The following is a 21,205-nucleotide window of genomic DNA, read 5'->3' as shown; positions in this document are numbered from 1 at the left end:
AACACTCCAACACCCATCTATAATTATGCTCTTGTTTGCTTATGATAAACGCATATGATATGCTAAAGGTCCTGTTTGTTGGAGTGACACCAACGATCTCGACCAATGGCATGTTGTACATATTAGTTTTGTACGTGGCGTCTATTTGGATAACATAAGAAAATGCACGCCACAACTTAAATGATGTCGGATGTATAAAAAACAGATTCTCCAACCGACCAGATACACTGTTTGTTGTATGATAATACAAGTAATTATGCTCCTTAAGCAAACTGAACATAACCTGTTTCGTTTGAACAATATGACGTACATATGTCGTTTCAGATACTCTATCATAGTAAATAAATAAAAAGATATGTAAATTTGATATAATATACCTGCATTGGAGTGTTCCCATGTTTTTCGGCCGCCTTCTTCCGCATAGCTTTTTGGAAATTGTAAATGTCATCACTGCGGGTCAAGTTTCCTGGAAATTTTTCTTTCAATAGCTTTAACATCCTACGGGGCGTACTACCACGATGATATTCTTCTTCCAGAAACAATCTCTCCTCTTCAGTCAACCTTCTTGCGTGCGCGTAACCCTCCAGATTCTCAGCTGGATAGTGATTATGTGTGTCGTCTACAACGGTTATCCTCCAACCATCATCAGTCAAACGACCGATTAATCTAAAGGGGCACTGACATTTAAGTGTCTTTTTAACGAGCCCGCCTATCCTATCATCCATTTTCCCAGAAAGATTACAGACTATCGTCACTTTATTTTTTACACCAGCTAAGTTGGAATTTGTTCGTCGTTTGATTAACACATAACCAAGCTGCAATCCTGTACTTTTGGCCCAGTTGAACAATTCTTCGTGTGAATCGAACACCTAAATTAGTTATTTTTTATAAATTATCATTAAATTGTATACTTATAAATATCTAACATTTTAAATATGCAATAAATATAACAACGAAACACAAATTAAATAGTACTAAAATATAAATATTCTAATGATATTTGCATAAATTAGTTTTTTTTTAACAAATTATCATTAATTTGTATACTAACATTTTAAAATTGCAATAAATTTAACATCCTAACACAAATTAAATAGTACTAAAATATAAATATTTTAATGATATTTGCATAAATTAGTTTTTTTAAAAAAAATTATCATTAATTTGTATACTAATAAATATCTAACATTTTAAAATTACAATATCTAACATTTTAAAATTGCAATAAATTTAACATCCTAACACAAATTGAATAGTACTAAGATATAAATATTTTAATGATATTTGCATAAATTAGTTTTTTTTAAAAAAATTATCATTAATTTGTATACTAATAAATATCTAAGATTTTAAAATTACAATATCTAACATTTTAAAATTGCAATAAATTTAACATCCTAACACAAATTAAATAGTACTAAAATATAAATATTCTAATGATATTTGCCTAAATTAGTTTTTTTTAAAAAAATTATCATTAATTTGTATACTAATAAATATCTAACATTTTAAATATGCAATATCTAACATTTTAAATATGCAATAAATTTAACAAAAAAACACAAATTAAATACTACTAAAATATAAACTAATAATGATATTTGCCTAAATTAGTTTTTTTTAAAGTTAACAAGGATACCTGATCGGTGTGGAAAACCCTAGCGTCGTAGTCAAAATGAGGGGCCGCCTCTGGTATGTCAAATTCTTCATCAGGTTCTTCTAAGTGAAGTTCAAAACCTTCCGCACCCATTTCGCCCCATATACTTTCAAAATCCATCTGAAATAAAATCTAATGTATATCTATATATCTATATCTATATATATAAATGAAAACAATAATATATATATATATATATATTGTGAGAAATAGAAAGAACAATAATATATATATCTAAAGATTGTGACAAATAGAAAGAATAAATTTACTAAAGATTGTGAGAAAGAACAATTAGAAAGAACAGATAGAAAGAACAATTACAACTTGAAAGCGATTGTGAGAAAAACGGACGCTACGAGTTTCCATATATAGAACCGCACGTACACTGTGGACTTGATGGTCCACAGTGGAGTTTGGTCGCTGCAAAAAGTGGATATAAACAAACTCCACTGTGGACCATTAAGTCCACAGTGTACGGTTTCGTACATTGACTTTTTGCAGCGACCCTCGCTGCAAAAAGTGTGGTCATTTTACTAAAAAACTGGTCGGGTCACCAGGCGCCTATACATCTAAGTTAGCAAATGTAACACAGTATTCACCAAAAACAAGGAAGTTCATTTTCTACATGTTGAAAACAGTATGTAAAAGATGCAGTAGTTGAAGTAAGTATCAGAAAATGTCACAACTCACAATTACTTTGCACACTTTTTTTTTGCAATTTAGCTTAACAAAAGCTGCACATAGTAACAAGTCAAAGCTCAAAACTAAGCTAAAAACTTCTGATTAACGCATAGAGCACAACTAAAACCAACGTCAAGATTCAAGAGGATAATTGATTCTACCCCCTATGTACGCATATACCACTTTTAGTTAAAGCCTAAACTCGTGACATTTCTGTGCCGTTACTAAAAGATCTGTGACATCTTGTCATGGAGATCTCTTTATGCAGTTGCACCTCCAATTAAGTAATCAAAAAAAGTCTCCTAACTTGACCATCACTTTTAGTTCCACCTCCAAATTTACATTTCTTATCGGACCCAACACACCAAATTTTAATACAATCATTGTCATTGAGAACAAAAGGAAAGTTTGGGGTTAGGGTTTCACCGTTATAACCGTGCCGTTAGCAGAATTGAGATCGGATAAGGTCCATCTGGTCAATTGAATATCGAATTTAATGCAAATGTGTTTAGATGAGATACCGGCGTCGTCTTAATTAATTGCGACGGTGTGTCCACGAGATACACGGCTGATTTTGACGACGGAATGAGAGGGGGTACTGTAGGGTTTCGCCTTGTCTTGGTCCCTTTTCAATTATTAGTTCCATTGTTTGCTATTGCTTGTATATATATATATAACTGTGAGAGAGATGGAGAATATTTGTGCTTTGAATATTTGGCGCTTCAATTTTCACGGAATTACATTTCGGATCGGGTCAGTTATCCGGATTGTGTTGAGACAGGTTTGGACTTTGGTAAAACCTAACTGGATTATTACTCCATAACATATCCAAAAATTTTGTGTTTAAGAGATAATCATAAAGTTTGATCAAATTTACCAATTGTGCATTAGATATATATGTAATTAAATTTGTCCAGTATACTAAATTTATCAAAATCAATTGTACCAATATCGCTTCTTCTTTTAAAAGGATGCTACTACAGACTCTTTTTCTAACATATACATCTCTAAAACGTTGCGTACGACCCTCTTTTATCATTCAATAAACCTAATCATAAAAGGTAATAGCAAGCGGACGACGAGTGAGCGTATTGGGACCTCTCTAATGCTTACCAAAGTCTCATGGAGGTAGAGGAACTACTTGCAAATATCAATGTTACCATTTGGAACATACTATGACAGACAACAGAGCTAACAAAAACACAAGTTTGATTGAATTTGTGACATCTCCAACAGGCTCAAATAAGATACACCACCACTTTTAACAAAACCTACTGAATCACACCATGAATCTCTTCCTCTCTTCTACACAATATTTCACATGTATATTCAAATAATGCCCATACAAATATTATATCATAACCAAACCAAACCAAAAAACAACCTAAACTAAAGCTCTCATAGAATTTTCTCTACTCATACTGCTACTATGATGAAAAATACAACTCGTCATGGAAACATCCTTCTTAGAATGCTCACATTGCAACAGTGTCATCTTATTCAAATCCCAATACTCATCACTCTTAATCACTCTATCTCCATAACTACCCCATTTCTCATCTTTCCCCACTCCATCCCCACCACCACCACCATTACCGTTCTCTGCATTTGATATCGAAGCTTGTTTCCATCTACACCATATCCTCAGCATTATATACAACATGTATAAACATATCACCGTTGCACTGAACACAATCGCTACCACAATCCCAGCAGCCGCCGTGTTTGAAAGATGTTTTCCGTTTTCTTGGTTTGGTTCCGAACATGATTGTAAAGGTGGACCGCATAACTTGTCGTTGAATGTAAAACAAGTAGATGGAAATCTTGAAAATGTTGATGGGATTTCGCCTTGGAAGTGATTACCTGTGAGATTGAGTTTATGGAGACTTGTTAGTCTTCCCAGTGATTCTGGTATTCGCCCATGAAGTTCGTTGAATGAAAGATTTAATCTTTCTAACTTTACAAGATTCGCGAGAGAAACTGGGATTTCACCAATGAGATGGTTCCTGCTTAAGTCAAGAATTACTTGTAGTTCGGTCAGAGTTCCTAGTTCGGGTGGGATTGGGCCTGTTAATGAGTTTTCTGACAGGCGTAACTCAAACAGTTTCTGACATCCACCAAGTGTTGAAGGGATTGTCCCGGAGAGATTGTTTCTTTGAAGTTTTAATACGTTTAGACCGTTTAGATTCCCAATCTCTTCTGGGATTAAACCTGAAAGCCTGTTTTGGTTGACAGAAAGCTTGAGTAATCTTGAACAGTTACCGAGTGCTTTTGGCAATGTTCCATTGAAATTGTTGAGGGAAAGATCGAGCTCCCCAAGTTCATTCATCGTTCCTAACCATGACGGAACAATGCCAGAAAGCTGGTTGTTGCTGACCAAAAAATGGCTCATCTTTTTGCAGTTTGAGAGTTCCAATGGTAGGTCTCCTGTGAAGTAATTAGATGAAAGATCAAGAAAGTTGAGATCACTTAGTTGGCCAAATTGGGAAGGAATGGTGCCATTTAGATGATTATTAGCAAGCCGTATGCGCATTAGATTCTTGGACATGGCTACTTCAGAAGGGATACGACCAGAGAAGCTGTTATTTGTTAGATCCAATATAGACAACAAATTTGAGCCCGAAACAGGATGAATTGAACCATAGAATTTGTTATGAGAAACATTAATAATTGTGAGATTTTTCAGGAGAAATAAAGACTCTGGAAGAGGGCCTGAGAATGAGTTATTGTATAGGCTAAGAAGCGAAAGCTCGGTGAGATATCCAAATGTTTCTGGGATTGATCCTGTTAGCTCATTATCGCCTAAAGATAGCGTTTTAAGCTTTTTGCAGTATCCCAAACTTAATGGAATAGGGCCTGACAGATCATTTTGCCTCAGCTGAAGAAAAACTAGATTCTTGAGCTTCCCTATAGTTTCAGGAATTGGGCCAGTAAAATGGTTACCGAAAAAATCAATATCGCTTAAACTGGAACAGTTCATTAAATCGTCTGGTATCTTTCCCGACAACTGAGTATCGTACATATACAGGAAACTTAACTTCTGCAGCTTTCCGATTTCTTTGGGAATTTCACCTGTAATCATATTGTCATGCAAATAAAGGCTCACCAAGTTACTCAGGTTCCCAATTTCAGGAGGCAGCGGCCCTGAAAAACTGTTGTTGTTTAACAAAAGATCGGTGAGATTCTTCAGATTATCGATCCTAGATGGTATTTCGTTCTCAAAGTTATTACCAGAAATTTCTAATATTTCAATTGAAGGACAGCTTAGCAAACTCAAAGGAAAGTTGCCAGAGAGATTGTTTCCTGAGAAGAAAACATAGCGCAAACTTGAGTTTCTAGAGCAAAGTTTATTGGGAAAGCCGGTGAAAGTATTACCCGACAAAACTAAAGCTTCAAGGTTATTGTTTGATTGGAAATCGAGAAGGGTTATGTTTCCGGAAAGATTGTTTCTTGAAAGATCAAGATTCTGGAGTTTGGGATGTCGGGCTAAATTCAATGGGATTTCACCTGTCAACTGATTCCCAAGCAGATTTAAGTATATCAGGCTGGAAATCCCGGATAACTCGGATGGAATGGAGCCCGAGAGGGAATTATTCGCCAAATTCAAGATTTCAAGGAACTGAAGTTGCCCTAGTGAAGCAGGAATGTCACCTTCAAGCCGGTTGTTTGATGCTGCAAATTCTTGTAGTTGTTGACATTCACTGATCTCTTGTGGAATAGTTCCTCCAAGATTGTTGCTTTGTAAGTGGAAAGATTTTAGTTGCTTTAATTTGCCAATTTCAGATGGAATGCTTCCATTAAATTGGCAGAAAGCAAGTGCTAACACTCTTAACTCGGTTAGCTCACCAATACTATTGATAATTTCTCCTGTTAACAAATTATCTCCTACTCGAAGAACTTGTAATTTCTTCAAGAGACGGAACTCTAAAGGAATGTTACCTGAGAGATAATTTGAGAACAAAAGGAGTTCTTGAAGGTCTTGAAGCTTCCCAATCTCGGGAGGGATAACACCCGTGAGTGAATTCATAGAAAGATCGAGTCTTTGAAGTGAAACCAGCCGTGAGAAGTCAGGAGATATTGTTCCTGACAGACCCGAGTTAGAAAGATTTAAACCAATGATACTTGTTTGATCTTTTGAACATTGCAAGCCATTCCATGTGCACATGTTTGATTTAGGAGACCAATTGCTAAAGACTCCCATCGAATAGATGAATTGTGATTGAATTTTGAGCAACCAAAAGGAATCATTTGAAGTAGCTCCATGTGAAGCATTTAGGAAAGAACTGAGTAGTATAAACAGAAAGATTGTATTTGGCATGTTATCCATTAAAGTACCTTGGATTGAATGACTAAAAGAAAAAGATCATCGTTTTGTTCATGAAAACAAACAAAAAGAGGAAAGATACTAAAAATGAGATGAAATCTTGGTGAAAGATGAAGGTGAAGAAGATGGAGGGATAATGGGCTTAGAAAGACAAGTTGATATGGGACAGATCGAAGTTCATGTAATCATGTTTGTGTACAAAGTTTATAATGATTGTTAAGTTGCATGAAAAGTGAGTGCACCTTTTAACTTCCTAAACTTTATATAAGCCTTTGTTTCTCCCATTTAAGATATTATTTTAAACACTTTTCACAACTTTTATTTAAGTTTATGATGATTGTAGCCTGATCACATATGCTGATTTGGCCGGAGATTTTTCTAGAAGCAGTCTCAAAACCTAAAGGTATGGCTCTTTACATTTTACCTCCCCGTCCATGTCCCATTCATAACGAGATTAAGTATCATCGATGTTGACATTGGCAGTATAACTATCTATACTAATCTTTTATTAGAAAAGCGTGTTTTAACCTAGACTATAATGGATTCTTAGATAAGTTTTCTTAAACATTGGTTTTATTCCATAGATTTCTGCCTCTACTTAGTTTTCAGTATTACTTTGCGCAACAGCGCAAGGTTTAGTATTTAAAACAATTCCAAATGGGTATTCTAGGAAAGAAAGTATAAGAAGATAAGATTGTGATGGTTGAGAAGGAAAAAGAGAATTTGGGGGAGACCCACTTGCTCTTGATGGATTGGACCAGATTAATTAAGCCCTAATATCCAATTCATATCCAATAAAAAAAACTTTTAGAATCTTAAAGTACATCAGTACATCACAAAACTTGGATTGAATCTGTTAACTTTGTATGTGAAGTCAAAGTTTCCTCATTTTAGTCAAGTTAATTGGTATGAACCCATTTACTCATCATGGAAAATGTAATATATGTGTCCTAAGGGTGATGAATATGAGGCGTTGTTATCCTTTCATGATGAAATTCAATTCATAGGAGAAGAAAAAGAGTCAAACTTGGGTATAATCTAGAAAGGCGATATATACATGCTTTGACTTCATTTTGATATGCATCTTCTTAAATTTTGTTACTCTTTCATTTTCAAGATATGTATGTATTGTATTGTATTGTATTGTATTGTAAAGTCATCTCTTTTGATATAAGAAGAGCATCATATCTCATGCCAAAGGGTATTTACCATGGGGATAGTATTTGTATTGCTGTTCCAATTTTCGTAAATGCAAGCCCTTAAATTTAGAGAGAAGGGGGGGGGGGATTATTTATTTTAATCATGTGAGAAAGAGAAAATGGAGAAGATGATGTGAGGAGCACTACAGTACTGCTGTAGTACTCATTGAAGATATATGAGAATAATGCGAGTCCAAATCTCACTGAAGATAGTTGTATGGATTATTACTTGGTTTCCACAAATTTGTCTTTAAGCTTCATATATGGAAAAAGGATGGTTCTTGTTTCAAGGACTAAATTGCGGGAACATTTTGATTTTGCCGTTACCTTATGGACGATTTTCCGTGCAGTGTTATCATTGCTTGACAAACCTAAGATGGTAATAGGACATATAACCAGATCATTCGGGATTAGTCCTAAACAACTTCTTCAACTCAAATCACTCCACCAAATCCTCACCTAATACTAATTAATTGCAATAACCAAAAGTTACAAATTTGAATAACCACCACATGGAAGTTTAGACTCTTCTGAAATGTCTCTTAATCCTCAACCATATGTGTTCTTTTCAATGTCAAAAATCATGTTTCAGTTGCACATGGTGCATTCATAGTCATACTTTGTGCTATAATAGATAGAATACTCAAGAGAGATTCCCTTGTGGGATTGAAACCAAAAAAAGAAAGGACAAGGAGTTGGCTTGATACTTGTTACATGTTTATATTTTCAAATTGTGTGTGTGTAGTGGGTAGCTAGACAAGCTTTATGTCTTTCAATATCACCTTTCCTTAGTGTTTGTGTAATCAAAGAAGATGCAACCACTTTGGACTTATGTCCCATGAAGTTTTGTCCCATCAAAAACCCATTTAAGACTACCATTCTTGGTGGACCTTTGGACCATCCATCACCCTTGAGTGCTTTTGTACTCATCTATTCATGAGTCCTATTTTACATGCCAATTTTAGCATTAAAAAAAGGCGTTAAGCTTACTCGTTAGTAATCACATTTCATTTTCGTGATCCAATCGTATGTGAAAATCGCTAAACAAGATGAGTATAACCCGTAAACATAACGGTCACATCTTCTTGTTCTTTTCAAGAATATTGTAACCCGGAATTTCTTTGTACCTAATCTTGAAGAATACTATGTTCACTAGATATAAAACAGGAGTAAAAACAAAGTAAATGACAAGAAACCGGGACATTTAATATGAAGAGATGGAATGAAATTAAAGAATTGTTGGATTATTATAGTAATAGACAACATAAAAAAACTTAGTAAAGAGAAAACATATATATGGACAAGACATAAAATCCAAGGTAGCAGGTAATGTAGATTAATAATGAATGTCTAATAATTGTAATCATTTAATAGTGATTTAGGGGTGGAAAAGAAGTGCTAAAAGGCTATTACTTTTGGTTATTGCATAATTGTTTTACGTCTTAGAAGAAAGTCAATAAGCAAAGGAGATAGAACAAAAGTTAGGATGGTCCATTGCGTTGAAGATCAAGTACATGCCAAGAGTTGTTATTGATGATATCCTTGTTTATATTATAACGGATGATAGCAACAACTATTGCTTTTGTGTACAAATAAGATGAACATACATACAACAAACTGTACTCGGTCTCGACATAGGGTATGGAATAAAAAGATGAACATATGGTTTACAAATACTTATTAAATTTGTATACATTAGGTTTGACCTGTCAAAACACTTTTGTGCATTTAATTTTTTTTATAAATAGTAGATGACTTCATATGATCATAAGAAAACATTAGTCAAAATAGTAATGTAGATGTTTTGAGCAGTTGACAGTGCTATATACAATATTCTGCCTTTTCAGCCCATTCAACATGTTCTGTTTCGGCTAAGGGTTCTTTACATGTAGACACATTCAAGTTAAACTACAGTCCATCTTGACCTACCCAAAAATGGTAGTGTAAAAGTTCTTAACTACTAGAAGTATAAGAAATGATCATGGCCAAAACATGCAGATTGATCAATAAAGATGTGAAGAAACGAATGATGTAACGTTAAGGATCAAGTGAAGATGACGTTAGTCTTAAACATGGGTTCTCAGTTTTATCAATCCGATATGATTAAAGCTTCAATATTACTGTATTCTCATCTAATCAATCATAAAGACACAAATCACCTTCTTTAGAATCAGATAACCCAACACATGATAAAAAAGAAAGAAGTTTAGTGATGTGTCATGTGTGAGTTAAATATCGTGAATTCCCGATTTACAAATAAAGTGACTTAAGATTAAACATGAATTTACTTTTATATTTACCTTTTGGTTTTTGTTATACAACCACACATGAAAAGATATAGATCGACACTAGGTCTGGCAAAATGGGCGGGGCGGGCGGGTTAGGGTAACAGGTCAAAACGGGTGCGGGTCTAAGTGGGTCATAATAGGAATGGGGGTTAAATTGGTGCGAGTTAACGCGGGTTGGGTCGATTCAACACGAATCAAACACTAAATGTACAGGAATAGTCAATAGACTTAAATCCAAAATCTTTTCTAGAACGCTCCAAATGTTAACCAACTATGTAAAGCATATGAATGTTGTATGTTGGTGCATTTCCGGGTGACAACATCATTATAGAAGTTTATCTTGAGTCATTTGTATATGTAATTATTAAACGATACATTTTTGTATGTAATAAGGTCAAAATGCGACCAAGTTAATAGAAACGGTAGCTAGATCGGTCTAGAATGGTCTAGCTTGGTCTAGGTCGACCTTGGGAGGTCTAGCTAGACCTCAATGGGCCGAAATGATTATGGGTTCGTGTCTTCAGTAATAGCTTCGGTCCATATTCGATTAGTATAAATAGGAGATTAAACCTTATGCTTAAGAAAAATCTCTCTAGTTCGTTTTCGGTTTAAGTAAGCTCGTGTGTTAATTGTAGTCGTTATTACCGAATTAATACAAAGCTTCGTTTTATTCTCATCCGTATTTTGTTACTCGTGCTCGGTTTATTGTATTGTTGTTTGCTAGTGTTCGGGATTTTCCGCACTCGAATACTAGTTATCCAATCTCGTAGATTCGGTGGCTGGACTTTCATTGTATGCGGGTAATTTTTGTTTTGAAGATATTGTCAAACACAGTCATTGAGTAACAGACTATTATATAAACAAATAAATGTCTAGCTAGATGTAGGTAATACAATAGGCAAAAACCTTTTTAACAACCAACGTTGACTTTTGGCCATGTTATGTTTGACCTTTGACTCTATAGTTTTGTTTATAAAGAGTGGTAGTATATGGTTTAGTTAACCACACTATCTTCAAAGTACAAGTATTGGCAAAAACACTGAAACAATGCAACTTTTGGCTCACTCCTCTAAAACTGCCGAGTAACAGCTATATTTGAACATATTTATATAATGTGAAATTTCAAAGATGGTACAGTTGCATTTACCATTTTCATAATTTATTAATGATAAATGGCAGTGTAATACTAGTTGATAAGCATACCCTAATGAGATATTGATATATTCAAAGAAAACTCTTATTGTTTAAAGGTAGCTGACATGTATCGTTTAAATACATCTTCAATCATGTTTTAATTATACTGGTAGATATATGAACAATTGAACACAATCCGTATCAAAATGGGATTGCTGGTCTGTCTCAACTCGTGCTTACAAAAATTACTCAAAAAATATGAGTACAATAGAATCTTACATTTGAGCCTACAATTATCCTACGGTTTGTAACCACTCTAATAGATGTGATACAAGAACCTAGATGAAATTTGCTCTCTTCAAAAACCTGATCAACTTGCAATAAGAAGGCCATATTGATTCCACATAGTCCATACATATATCCACCACCCATAGATGAAAATCTTTCAGCATTCTTTTCGACATTTCTTTGTTGCCTAAGCTCCAAAAACGGGCCACGGGTATCATCAGTTCATTGAGCTTGCCACCAGCAACATAATCGTACACCATTGGTGACTTCTTTAGTAGCTTAACTGATTGCCTGAAGCTAAAAATATAGAGCGAGGATATCAACTGAATCATGGTTGCATATGCAGCCACGATCAGAGGTCCACCGGTCCACAAAGGAGCCAGCTCCTTTACAACTTCTGCTCCATATTTCATACTAACTGCCAGGTACATGGGTATGCTGCAAAATCAGTATTACTCCATTAACAAATCAAAAATTCAAAAGTAGAGATCCATCATATATATGGATTTGCATAAATATTCACAGGCCAAATATCTACGGGAATACTTGGATTTACCATTTGAAGTTTCATAATCTGATTATTGGACTTGATGTTCAAGAAATTGATGTTAGGAATGATCATGAAATGACAACATATACTTTCAAAAATACCATGAACCAAACGAGAACAAGAGAATGACCAATACTACATCTACAAAATCCCAAATGCCGGAAAGTCGGAAACATGGCATAAATTCTAACTCAATACAAATGACCAAAACACGTAACACGCCAACAATCACTTTAACCGGAACTCAATCAAGCATTAGATATATAGATGTAGGAAAAATCAGAAGGAGCTACTCACAAAATGATTGCGGTTATCTTTATCGTTGAATGCAAACCCAAACGGTTGCACCAAACTATTTTCAATATCTCACCTCTTCCACTATCTTGAACACTGTCCTCCGCTTCAACTATATTGTGCAAGAATGGCCCCTCTAGCATCCCTTCTGCTGGTTGATGGGGTGAAGGCATACGTAACAATGTCAACCAACTTTTGAATAGGTTCTGCACAGCTACAGACCCTGCTATGGTCCCATTTGATTCAACTGTAACCGGGGATTCAATGTTTTGAAACTCTTTTGCATCATACATTATTTCTTTGTTATCTTGAATACCGGCTTTAAAGGATAACATTCTTAGTGATTTCCGCTTTAATACATGAATAAGTGGAGGAAGTGTTATGCTGGATACAAGCACAACAACATCAAGGTTCAAGGTTAAATGGTGCTTTAAATAGAATTTTTGTCGGCCTTTTACCATATGAAAAATATACAGGAAATCAAAATGTAAGAATAAACATAATGAACTCTTACCATAAGAGTGATGTGTGATTCGATAAAATACCATATGTTCCAACCTTTGGAAACGCTGCTAAAAATTTCTTCGACTCGATCTTACCAGTCCAAGATATAGGCCTTAAAGGAGTATATGAACACTTCAAAGGAGATATACAAAATATATCAAAAAATCAGCTACATCTTTTAGGAAGCAACAATAACAATACAGTGTGTAACTATATGCACCAAAAATTCCAAAATGCCCAATTCTAGCTACATAAAAAAGACTTGCATGTAATAAATACTCATTTTCAATAAGAACTTCACATGTTGAAAAAGTTATAAATAATCTTATCACTTTGAACCAACCCGGCCAGTACTATGATGATACAAGAGAATCTATATATCATTTTGCCCCACACTAACCATTTACCTATTTTTGACCCGTTTATCTATATCACGACCCACCCATTTTGCTACCTACGTCACTGAAGGTTTTGTTGTTTAATCTTACATAAAGAAATTAAGCAGTAAACACAGCAACAGCCCATTTTTAATACCTGAACTTGTTGGATCACTAATGCCATTACTCAATCATATATGCAACTGCATTATATACAAAACCTGAAAAAGGTAAAACAAACAACGTTAACCAGCTAGGAATCTACCTACAAAAACTCGATCTACATTTCCAGGATATTCTTGTTTTAGTTTCCAAGATTACAAGAAATACAGTTGTGTATTGAACTGCATAAAGAGAAAAGTGAGAGAATGTGTTTGTGTTTTGTAGGATTGAGAATTATACTTTGGTGATCAACTATAACAAGAACTGAAGCCATTCCTTCCTTGAATTTTAGTCTAACTCGGGCATGTTTAAACATGATTTTGAGCATAATAAGTCAATTATTGAGAATAACATTATGTGGGAATGGGAAACCCTTTTGGTCATATCTTCTCAATTTACACACTTTTTCTAGAGTAGTTTTCATATGTTTCTACTTGGCAACAGTCCTTGAATGGAGTGTTTCTGTCTATAAGTATGGGTGGATTGAGAGTGGTAGAAAACAAAGGTAAGTGAACATGATTATGAGGCCAAAATAGAAGGAGCAATCCATCATTCTCAAAACTATAGCAAACTGCCAATATGCAATACAACAGAATGAGTGGTCCTTCATCATTTACTAATGAGTGGTAACTTTTTCCTTTGACTGTACCTAACTTACCTTCGTTTTTAGTTTATGTTCACCAGGATGTATTTACAGGGGTTAAAAGAAATATTCCTTTCTACATTATTTATGATAACTTGCATTTTTAAAGAGGTTATTTCTTTGACTATATAAAAGGTCATATAACTAGTAACTTTACCTGGTTTTGAAAGTCTAATGTGGGCATGTAAATGGGTAAACAGATGAGGGTGTCCTTATTCAGGTTATCTTGGAAGGACGAGTCTTTTTGACTCGGATGTATGTGACCTTAATCAGAGTATCCCGTGACCATTCCCAATCCTTTCATGGCTACCCCCAAGATTGCACCTACTAAAGTTCAAATCTAAGACCTCTGGTAAAGATCTCATGATGTTCATCGCTAGGCTACTTTGGAGGTGCTCTAATGTGGACTTGTGAGAGGATATAACCATTATAATTTAAAGAGACAACAGTGGAGAATTTCTAAATGCTTCCAAATCAAATTGCAACGCCTACTCAAGATGATTGCGACTTAGAGAGCCACCTAAGAAAATATTCTAGCTTCCAAATTCTTTATGGCCTACAAGTATTTTTAGTGTAGTCCCCTATATATTATCTCTAGACAACTGGTTATAACCACAAAAAATCTATTTCACTTTAGCCTCATCTAAATTCAATTATGAAAGCTAAAAGAAATTTCAACCCTATGTATCCTTGACAATTAATCAGAAAAGGACACAGTTTTAAGAAGACCTTTGCTTTTTGATATTGTATATGAAGAAACATAGATAGATCTAGTTATCATGAACATGAAAAATCTTGCAGAAGTAAAACAAGTGAATTTAGAAATTTATCGTCTTAAATAGATTAATGAATGTTCAAACATTCTAAAATACAAAATATTTATCAGTATGGTACATAATGTAGCATGACACGTGAAGTAAGATTACCTGGGGAATGTGAAATACATATTAGAATATATCACTTTCTGGCACCCATACTCGAAGGAGTTGGTCATAAAATGAGCAGGTAGCAACTATAGTTTTCTCTTTTTTGTCTTCTTGGTGTATACTCCCTCTATACCAATCTGCTCCATAAGCAAGGGATTCATGCTTCTTGTATGTTTCCACAACTTTGACTTCATTTCCATCGACCTTAACAATGGCAAACCCGTTGTGCATACAAGCGGCCAGAATCAACCCAGGCACTACAGAATAGTTCTTGATTCTCCAAACTCCACCACCTAAATTGATTGATGTTTCATTTACAGGCCTTGAGATAGATCTTACATCCCATATTCTTAAGTGTTCATCATAACTTCCGGTAAACAAAGTATGAGGATTATGAGGAGACTTTGCAATACAACATACACCCATCTGATGGGCTTTTGAATTCTGAAATGCCATTTGAGATGGACCGTTTCGTAAGTCCCAGCCCATAAATTTGCAGTCATCTGAGCCTGTGTAGACTAGATGTGGTTGGTCTGGGTCGAAAGTGGTAGCCCAAACTTCGAAGTCATGGGCTTTCCATTCTTGCAATATACTTACTTTGGTCTCTTCAAAAGAGATTACTGAGACTGAACCATCAGAAAGGCCCACCGAGATGGAAGTAGCCGAAGGGTTCCAGTCTAAGCAAAGACACATATCAGGGCTGACAATTTGGTTATGTGCCTCTTTCAGAGCATCCCCTGTAAACATAAGTGCCTCATCAAAGTGGAAAAAAAAAGTGCCTCACCAAAACTATCAGTTGTAACTAAAATACAATGATCTGATAGAGAAGGTTTCAAGTTCATAAACTATTTAAAAATTCTACTTTATCAAACATCAAAATGATTACGTTGAAACATAACATGATGATTATAATGAATACTCGATCAGATATAAACCACATAAATGAGTAACCATTATTTTAATTGATGGATCCATTCACCATGGAAACCGCCCTAACTACCATCCGGCTACCAAGATTTCTAGATAACAATATATTTAATTGATGCATAGCTAGAAAGTATAAAACTTTAATTAAAAAAAGGGAATTTGACACACAAATAATAATCTCTACAAGGCCAAACAACAATCTTGTTTACTAAATTAACAATAATTACAAGATGCACATTAACTAAACACAATTAACAATAATTACAAGATGCACATTAACTAAACAATATATTAAAAGTTACTAACTTACAGAATATTATTGGATGTGAATTTAATTTTGCATAGTATCACACTCGTTATAAAATTGTTAGCAATATTTTAGTGAATCTATCGCACTTCAATCACAATCTTGATATTGATATATACATATATATATACACACACACACATATACAACGAAAGCTACATTAAAAATGGAAATTAAGGTACATGCGATACACCTACCAGTGTGTTTGAAATTAAGAACAAAAAAGAAAGAAAGAGGGGGAAAAAAATTAGGGTTTGGAGTTAAGAAAAAATATAACGAAATATTATGGCGGTGAGACTTGGGGGGGGGGGTTGGTTCTTGAAAGAAAAACTTGTGTTTCGATCGATGCTGTTGTTCGGTCTAAATGGTGTTGCTCAAAATTTAAAAGAGGAATTCTAGGTTAAAGAAAAACAATTTTTTATAAATAACTTCCACCCATTAAATCAACTCTAAACTAAAATCTATTTAATTTTTTTTCTTCATATAATATATTAATATAATTGGTTATTGGTGGATTCAAATCCTATAGTTGTAAAAGTTCTTTTTTATACTGTAAAGTGAAAACTTAAACTAAGTTATGATGATTTTTTTACTATATAGAATATATTAATATATTGTGGTTTTTTTACTATATAGAATATACATCCAATATTCAAGTCAACTTGTAACTATCTCCTTTTAGTGGAAAAAATAAACCATCCATTATTTATATTTATAAATATTTTGCCTTTTTTTTATAAGAAAAGATGATTTAAACTACCCAAAATACCCTTATCATTTATTCACTAATTTAAACATTTCTACGTAATATACTTATAATAACTTTAAATCTCAACCACTAATTTTGTTCTCTATCTTCAAATCTTAACAACTCATTTTTTTTCTTAAATCATTTTATTCCTTTAATTTATTCAAAATCTTTTATCTCAAAACCTGGATATCGAAAAATTATAAAAATTGTATGGGTGTTATTAAAATTTCATGCTCTATCAATAATAATGTCATTCGATATACTTTCGACGAATTTTTAAATCCGAGGGCGGAACCCTTACGACTAAGACACTATCATATTTTATGACTTTACCTATCACCCCACAGTCTCACCACTGCAACACGCGGTCGCAATCTCTTGTAATAATAAAAGAAAACAAAACTCCAGCTATGTTCCATCATCTGCAAAATCTTTTGACCTTTCTCACTGAAATGACAAGACTCGATAAACCGAAAAATACAATTATTTTTAATTTTTTTTTTTACACACCACTGCGCCGCAGTGGAAAGCCTCGGCAAAGAAAGGAACAAAGCCCCACTGCGCCGCAGTGGACTTAACACCCTCCCACTGCGCCGCAGTGGACTTAACACCCTCCCACTGCGCCGCAGTGGGAAGAACACAAATCCTGGACGAGGAAAACCATTGCGCCGTAGTGGGTAAAATCACCCCCACTGCGCCGCAGTGGGCACCATATCAGCAACCCTAAAAACATTTTTGACACTAAATCGAACTTGTGACCTCCAAATTCCAAAACGAACTTCACAAAACACATTTCAGAGATTACCAACAACATTATAAACACGTTATAGACATATTTACAACTTAGTCTAGTTTCAAAACCCATGAACACCATAAATGGGTCGTTTACCCATTTGACGCTATTTTCGTCCAAATACAACTCCACAATTTGCTGAAATTTACACCTGCCCATTTTCACATTTTAACAAAAGCAAGACCATCAAAACGAAATGTATCAAGAGCCAAAAGGAGAGGGACTTCTAAGCCTCTAAAAAGCCCAAGCTAGCCATTCGTCCATGAATGACCCAATACCTTCAAGTCTTGCAAAATTCAACTTCAAGCTCTATCAAATCTTTCGAATCAACCACACTAGTTCCTTCTTCCGGAACTACCTATAAAAGGGTAAACAACTAAAATATAAGCAAAGGCTTAGTGAATATACTTGCATACATTTACGAATACGAAGGAGAGCAAGGTACAAGGATTTTCACATGTAACCTATGGCATCGTCATGTCTCATTTACATATTCACCTTGCACAAAACATCACATATATGGATCCATATATAGCTAAACAACATAATCATGATCATCAATCGGGGTTCTTAGGCCACCGGAGGTTCTTAGGCCTCAATAGATCAACTATCGGGGTTCTTAGGCCCCGGAGGTTCTTAGGCCTCAACAAATACTATGCCCCACATGGGCTAACGCCGCATCAATTTCCACACATGGACAAATAAACTTCAACATGGTGGTCAACACCACCATGGACAAAAGGCTTCAACATGTGTGGTCAATTGATCCAACATATACATAAAGGTATGCAAATATACTCACCTCCTCCGCAAAAAGGGACAACAACGCTAAAACGAAAAAGCACAAGCAAGCTTCAACCTATAATCATATCATAAAAGTGCATAAGCTTACATTCACAACTTGACTAGCTCAACCTAGTCATACTCAATCACTAGCCTTTTTTAAACCCAAAACCCAACCCATTGGTCATTGAGTTACCTTCATCTTCATCATTAGGTAGTTCATTCTACCATTTCATCCACATTTCAATAACTAGCAAAAATTCCTCTTTTCTTACAAACTCAAAATATCACTTTGAACTTATAAATTTCATAATCAAACACATCATGTAACTCAATGACAACTAAGTTAACTAAGGAATTGGGAAAAATTAATCCATAATTCATTTTCTAGCAAAACTCCCAATTTGATTCATCCATGAACCCTAATTTCTCAATAGCATATAAAACAATGAAACAGAAATCAATACCTCACTATGGAAGATGATACTTAGGGTTTTCAATTCCCAATTTCTTCCCTTTTTCCTCTTAAATTTTCGGCCACCACCACAACCCACAAACCCTGATGTGACTAATTTATACCTATTACCCACATCATTATTGGCCATTTTACTATATGTTTTAAGTCGTTTTTGTATGCATTTGGCGCGTTTATGGTGTTTGTTAGTGTTTACAGGCTCTAAACAGGATACACGTTCATTTGGTACATTTTCGGATGATTATTGGCCAGGAAGTACGTTATGATGATGAGAGTTGATTTGAGTGGAAGAAACGACGGAGTTTGGCAAGTAATCGAGATCGGAATTAGATGGTTCTGTACAAGCAATGACTGCGCCGCAGTGGGGATGCACGTAGCCCACTGCGCCGCGGCCAATATCCTCGGAAACAAATGAAGATTGCCCCACTGCGCCGCAGTGGGGGTCGTAAGTGAATGAATGCGCCACAGTCAAAAAAGGAAGAAAGGAGGCCGTGGATTCATACTGCGCCGCAGTGGTGGTCACACAAGCCACTGCGCCGCAGTCGGCCGAAGTCAAAGTCAAATAATACCCCACTGCGCCGCAGTGAGGGAAGTCTCAACCCCACTGCGCCGCAGTGGGTGCACGGGAGAATCAGACTTGCCTTGTTTCTGCATCAGATTTTGGAGGAGTATAAATAGAAAACTCTAGGTCGAAAATTATCATCAAAAATCTTTCTAGGAGCTGTTCTACTAGGGTTTTTCTTCCTCCAATCAAGATTATTTCTTAGGCGGATTCGTTGAAGATTCACGGGCACCCATCTAGATCGTATCTACTTATTGTCTTGCATTTTTATTTTCTTCAAACGATTGGTACATCATGTTTCTCTTCTATTTTATTTATTATTGCGAATTGATCATGAGTGGCTAAACGTTTAATCATCCACCTTGATGAAACTAGACGGATAATGTGATTGCAATATTTTTTTTTTTAAATTAAAAAGGGTTTATTTGATTATCGTTGTTTAGTGATCTTGATGATGTTAACTCTTTTCATTAATTAATTTTGATATTGGTTGCATATGATTCTTCGTTGGTGGTACCAGCTGAATGTGTATGTGATTTTAAAACAGTTACTTGTCTATAAGTAATTATCACTAGTTCATGGTATGATAGTGAATATCATTTTAAGAAAAGATTAATTTTGTCAACGTGATTGATATCGGTTGGTGGTACCACGCTATTGTCACATAGGTTCAATTGATAATTTGATAGTCAATAAAATTGATTGTTAGAAGAATTGTCTTAGTTTTGGTGGTACCGGCTTGGGTAATTCGACTAGTAGTTAGGTGGTTCGATAATTTGTTCACGGTTGGTGGTACCAGGTGAGTAGCTTAATCTTGTCACAATTATCTTTAAACTCTAGAGAATTTGTTCTTCATTAAATGCAATCACATTTGAAGTCGAGGGAAGTCAAGGTGGATGACTTTTAATTATATTGTCTGAAGTGTTCTTTTAAATTTATGCAATTATTTTGCAAACCCATTTACTTTATTTGTTAAGAGGATTTTCGAAGCAACACCCGTTTTTCAAACCATTTCATAAGCAACTAATCATTTTCAATCACTGAGAACGAACTCAGACTTATCTCTTAACTATATTACAAACGATCGGGTCCACTGCCCGTGAGTACGTAGTAATGAGTTTTTGGGTAGTTTTAGTTTTATAAATTTAAAGCTCGATTTTGCATATCAAACCCTAACTTTTTAAATCCTTGAATAAAGGTTATTTGATGGTGATTATTATTATGGATGTTTCTTATTCTTGAATTAGAAGGAATTAGCTTGATTTTGAGGGAATGAAATGAAATACATGTAGAGAATGAAAAAGAAGAAGAGGATAATGGGTGGAAGAGTGATTCATCACAAGTGAGATGGCTGGCACATCAGGGGCTTGCCACGCCCTCTTCTCTTTTTGTGGGTATTTTTACCTGCTATCCGTTAAAGTTCCAACTAAATTAACCCCATAACTAAAAACAAAATACTAGGAAATTAATTTAATGTCAAAACTATGAAAAGGGGTTAATTTCTTTTACCTTAAAATCTTGGGGTGTTACACCCACCCTCAACACCAAACAAAAGTCACAGTGATACATCAATCTATTAC

General features: G+C 34.9%; 4 protein-coding genes across 4 annotated transcripts in view; all 4 read right to left on the bottom strand.

Annotated features, from left to right (window-relative positions):
* The window catches only part of LOC122589810 (protein MICRORCHIDIA 6-like), a 39,689-nt gene extending 23,155 nt beyond the window's left edge, over positions 1–16,534 (bottom strand). The window contains exon 1 of the mRNA XM_043762131.1: positions 16,459–16,534. The gene's annotated coding sequence lies outside the window, so the exon portion shown is untranslated. The remainder of the gene's footprint in view (positions 1–16,458) is intronic.
* Positions 3,531–6,777, bottom strand: LOC122589808 (LRR receptor-like serine/threonine-protein kinase GSO1). Its single transcript, XM_043762129.1, has one exon. It carries the CDS (start codon positions 6,663–6,665, stop codon positions 3,723–3,725), a length of 2,943 nt encoding a protein of 980 aa, XP_043618064.1. The 5' UTR covers positions 6,666–6,777; the 3' UTR covers positions 3,531–3,722.
* On the bottom strand, positions 11,412–16,559 carry LOC122589813 (diphthine methyltransferase homolog). The gene is made up of 6 exons (XM_043762135.1): positions 16,459–16,559; positions 15,028–15,764; positions 13,454–13,517; positions 12,930–13,051; positions 12,419–12,799; positions 11,412–12,009 (listed from the first exon to the last, which is right to left on the bottom strand). Exon 2 carries the CDS (start codon positions 15,718–15,720, stop codon positions 15,049–15,051), a length of 672 nt encoding a protein of 223 aa, XP_043618070.1. The 5' UTR covers positions 15,721–15,764; positions 16,459–16,559; the 3' UTR covers positions 11,412–12,009; positions 12,419–12,799; positions 12,930–13,051; positions 13,454–13,517; positions 15,028–15,048.
* On the bottom strand, positions 11,622–13,480 carry LOC122588299. The gene is made up of 4 exons (XM_043760413.1): positions 13,454–13,480; positions 12,930–13,051; positions 12,419–12,799; positions 11,622–12,009 (listed from the first exon to the last, which is right to left on the bottom strand). The coding sequence occupies exons 1-4, from the start codon at positions 13,478–13,480 to the stop codon at positions 11,622–11,624; spliced, it is 918 nt and encodes a 305-aa protein (XP_043616348.1).
* Positions 16,560–21,205: the final 4,646 nt, after the last annotated feature.

Source organism: Erigeron canadensis, chromosome 2, assembly GCF_010389155.1.
Source record: "Erigeron canadensis isolate Cc75 chromosome 2, C_canadensis_v1, whole genome shotgun sequence".
Lineage (NCBI taxonomy): Eukaryota > Viridiplantae > Streptophyta > Magnoliopsida > Asterales > Asteraceae > Erigeron > Erigeron canadensis.
Note: the sequence above shows the minus strand (reverse complement) of the source record. Positions and strands in the feature narration are given on the sequence as shown.